General features: G+C 44.0%; 1 protein-coding gene across 1 annotated transcript; it reads right to left on the bottom strand.

Annotated features, from left to right (window-relative positions):
- Positions 1-1,525: 1,525 nt before the first annotated feature.
- On the bottom strand, positions 1,526-3,637 carry LOC147620478 (uncharacterized). The gene is made up of 3 exons (XM_086824698.1): positions 3,502-3,637; positions 2,447-3,240; positions 1,526-2,206 (listed from the first exon to the last, which is right to left on the bottom strand). Exons 2-3 carry the CDS (start codon positions 3,213-3,215, stop codon positions 1,983-1,985), a joined length of 993 nt encoding a protein of 330 aa, XP_086680824.1. The 5' UTR covers positions 3,216-3,240; positions 3,502-3,637; the 3' UTR covers positions 1,526-1,982.
- Positions 3,638-3,838: the final 201 nt, after the last annotated feature.

Here is a 3,838-nt window from a genome sequence, read left to right on the forward strand (position 1 = left end):
TCAAGGAAGAAGCTATGTGGAACAAGCACTTAGTTTTTAGGCTCTTTGACAAGAAGGTAAGGTATGCAAGTTCAAGAGATCACTTTATGGGCTCAAGCATTCTCCACATGCTTGGTATCAAAAGATACATACGTACAAAAGTAGATAATGCATTTGGCTTCATGTTTGATGGATTATTTTGGGCATACTTAGAAAGTTGCAACTCCTATCTTTTCTAAGAGGTAGAGTGTTGTGGGCAACCTAACCTATCTTTACAATACTAGGTCACAAGTTTCCTACACATTTGGCCTTCTTAGCCAATTTACGAGCAACAATAAGTCTCCCACTAGAAAGCAATTAGATATCTACATTATACTTTTACAATATGGCTTGCAATTCAAGAAACTAAATGATGATTCGCAATGATGTAGACACTAGAATGTCCAAAAAAACTGGGTTTGAGTTCACTTGGTGTTCCATGGATTAGTAAGAAACAACCCACAATAGCTCTTTCTTCAAGCAAAGTTATATACCCAATGACCATTAGACTACTATAGAAATCTTATAGTTTTGTAGGTTGATGCATAATTTTAGACGTACATAGAAAGTTGCAACTCCTACATTTTCTAAGAGTGTTATGGGCAACCTAACCTATCTTTACAATACTAGGTCACAAGTTTCCTACAGAATTGGCCTTCTTAGCCAATTTATGCAAAATTTATTATTGAGGGCCACTTTCCTCCAAAAATGTTATCAAAGCCAAGGTAATTGCAAAGCTTGAAGTCGGTGAAGACCAAAAAGAAAAAGAAGCTTCAGAAAAGCAATCCAATCCTTGTAATTTTCTTTTCGGAGCTCTTTTTTGGTCCAAAAATACCTTATTTCTACCCAAAATTGCCTTACCTAAGACCAAACGTTTCATAGAAATTACCAAAAACAATCTCCAAATTCTCCAAATTTTTTTGTAAATCTTCTTGAGCTTGTGCCAACAATTTGGCAAGTTATCAACACTTACACATGCTGATGTCAATCAAGCCACCAATAGGAGAATACTTTATTATTTACAAGATCAAGAAGTCAAGGTTTAAGTCTCATAAATTTCTTTTAAGCATATTGTAAGAATCTGCCTACCAAGCCTTGTTGCATAAAATTCACCTGCATTGCAAATACACAAGACTGCGATGATAACATACAAGAGTCTTAAGTTGCTTTTTTGATTAAGCCTTGACACCAGCAAACAACTTTTGATGACTCAAGTCATTGTTGACAGAAACAACTGGTATGTACGCTCTTAAACTGCTATTCTTGAATCTTGAGGACACCTTGACACCGACACAACAAAAACATTCTGCCAAATTAAATTACTTTTGGTCACTGTACTGGGGCAGCTGAAAGAAGGCTTTTGAGGTTCAAGACGAAGGAGAAGGTGTTAACATGTGGTTGTGCTGCAAGCAACACACAAACATAAAAAGATAATGGGCACAGCACGCACTTCATAGCTGTCAAAGTTGTAAGCTCATGACAAGGAACACCATACACACTATGTAATGTACTGGCGTAAACTCATATTCTCTTGTTACCCCTTACACCATTGCCAAACTATCAAAATTCATGAATGGCATGATCCACAGAAAAGGTCCAATTGCCTTCCGCTGTTCCTCACTTAATTAAAGAAAACAGGGCAGAAGAGTGTTCCAACACCTCTGTTTTCATATACAGAAACTTTATTCCGGGGCAGACCTCTGCTCATGGGCAGGTCAAAAAGGAGGCTATTACTATGGCGTCGTCTCTCAAAGCTAAGCTACATTTTCTTAACTATAACGCAGAGGGAGCTGTTCTCATGATGTGAAACTGCCACTCAGATCACTCAGCTTGCACATTTCCAAACAGCAACGAGGAAAATTGGGTGTTCTCACCCACAAACTCATTGGTGAGGTAAACCTGACATGAAATCAAAAATGGGGGCTCTTACCCACAAAATCGTAGTAAAATGAAGACACCACAAATCAATCAGCAAATCCCATCTGGCTCCAAACAGCATTGCGTACACGGCTCAAATCTCTGCCTTTCAGGGTCCGGCCTAGCCCTTCACAAACTGAGAAGGTGGTCCTTTGGCTTCTGGCATACTCCCTGGCAAGAAGCTCATGTGGTGGAAGCCGATCTTCGTCCTCATCTTTATCATCACCATCGTCATCATCCATGATGCCCATTTTCTTGCATTTGTTCTCTGCTGCACCCACACATAGATTATTACAACGTCAAAGAAGAAAATGTTACACATTCAGGACAAGATTGGCACACGTTGACCACTATGCTTGCACACAATGGCCATCAAAATGGCCACTGTAAACGTGCAACACTATCTCATCAACTCTTACAAAATTAAAACTAGTAAAAAGCCCACAATTAAGATAAAATTGGAGTGTAATTTGGAGGGCAATATGCAAGTCCTTGATACTGAGATACTGACCCATGATCTTGGACCAGTCAGGGACTTTAACAGGAGCAGACTGGCGCTCTGCATGCCTACTGGAAGAGTCTTTGCCAGCCCCTCCAAGCTGCGGTATCATCCGAGATGAGGTGGGGCGACAAGTAGGCATTCTGACATGGCCTGATGATGAGCTCTCCGACATCCTTGAGAGAGGAGAAAGCCCCATAGCCCCAGCATTCACAAAGGCATCAGCGATCCCATGCCCTTTCTCTCTACGCCTTGAGGAAGATCTCACCATCTCTACAGCATTCACCCTCTGCTTGCCAAGCCCTAACCCTAACTCCTCCATTCCCCTATTCATCCTCTGCTTGGTCCCCGTACCTAGCCCTGACTCATCTGCAGCGTTCAATCTCTGCTTCCCAAACCCTAACCCTAAGTCCTCTGCAGCTTTCATTTTCTGTTTGCCGAACCCTAACCCTAGGCCCAAATCCTCAACGCCAGGCTGCCAGAGCGTTTCCCCCTCCGATGTTTTATCTTGCTGCCAGGATCTGGTGTCTACGGCCCAGACGTCCTCCTCCTTGAACTCATCTGATTCATCTCCTGCCATGTCTGCGTCAAGGAAGGAGGATTCGATGGGGGAGGAGGCCAAGGAGACAGACTGCGGGGTATGGGGGCGAGCGATGCCGAGGATCACATGCGCTCGGCTGCTACTCGCCCCGGCCATCACCTTCTGATCTCGCAGGATGCTCCCCAGCCCTGCAGAGGGAGAGGAGAAGGACTCCGAGCTCATGCCGCCCAGCCTTGCCATGGATCGCCTCTGCAGCTCTGAAAACCTGACAAGAACAGGCCGATTCTGTACTCAGGAGCTTTTGGAAATTAACCCTCAAGAAAAACCGAAAACAGATGAGGAAAATCGATGAAAGATGTTTTGCGGCGGCAGGGCGATCACGTGCGGAGATGAACCAACGCAAAGCGGCTGAGCTAGGGTTTCTGATGGAGAGAAAGGAAGAAAGCAGCCATGGAAGGGGAGACGGTAAGAAGAAGAAGCAGGAGAAGCAGGAGAAGAAGAAGAAGATCAGACAGAGAGAGCTCACCTGAAAGAAACCAGAAAGCTTCGAGTTGCCGCTGCTGGCTGAAGATGAAGAAGAAACAGCGTCGCTGATAATGAAAACGAAGGACGACATGGAAAATAGGGGAAGAATGGTACGAAATTAAAATAATAAGGAAAGTCTGAAGGGGGTTTTTTGAAAAAATTTCATTTCGAGAATCGAGTTGGTATTTAATATAATTTCTGCCCTATCCTATCCCGATCTTTTAACAACAGGGGCGTGTGCCGACGCGGACCCCACTAAAGGCGCCATCAGGTGGTTTGCGGGCTGCCGACTGCGATAGTCATAGGACCTGTGCGCTTCTGCCACGTGGCAGGCGCTC

The sequence above is a fragment of the Cibotium barometz genome, chromosome 31 (assembly GCF_041138505.1).
Source record: "Cibotium barometz isolate CiBa-2024 chromosome 31, ASM4113850v1, whole genome shotgun sequence".
NCBI classification, from domain to species: domain Eukaryota; kingdom Viridiplantae; phylum Streptophyta; class Polypodiopsida; order Cyatheales; family Cibotiaceae; genus Cibotium; species Cibotium barometz.

Excerpts from the sequence above, each read along its gene's own strand:
- LOC147620478 (XM_086824698.1), bottom strand. The coding sequence starts at position 3,215 with ATGGCAAGGCTGGGCGGCATGAGCTCGGAGTCCTTCTCCTCTCCCTCT. Across the intron at positions 2,207-2,446 it reads TGACTGGTCCAAGATCATGG|CAGAGAACAAATGCAAGAAA; the intron begins GTCAGTATCTCA and ends GTGTGGGTGCAG.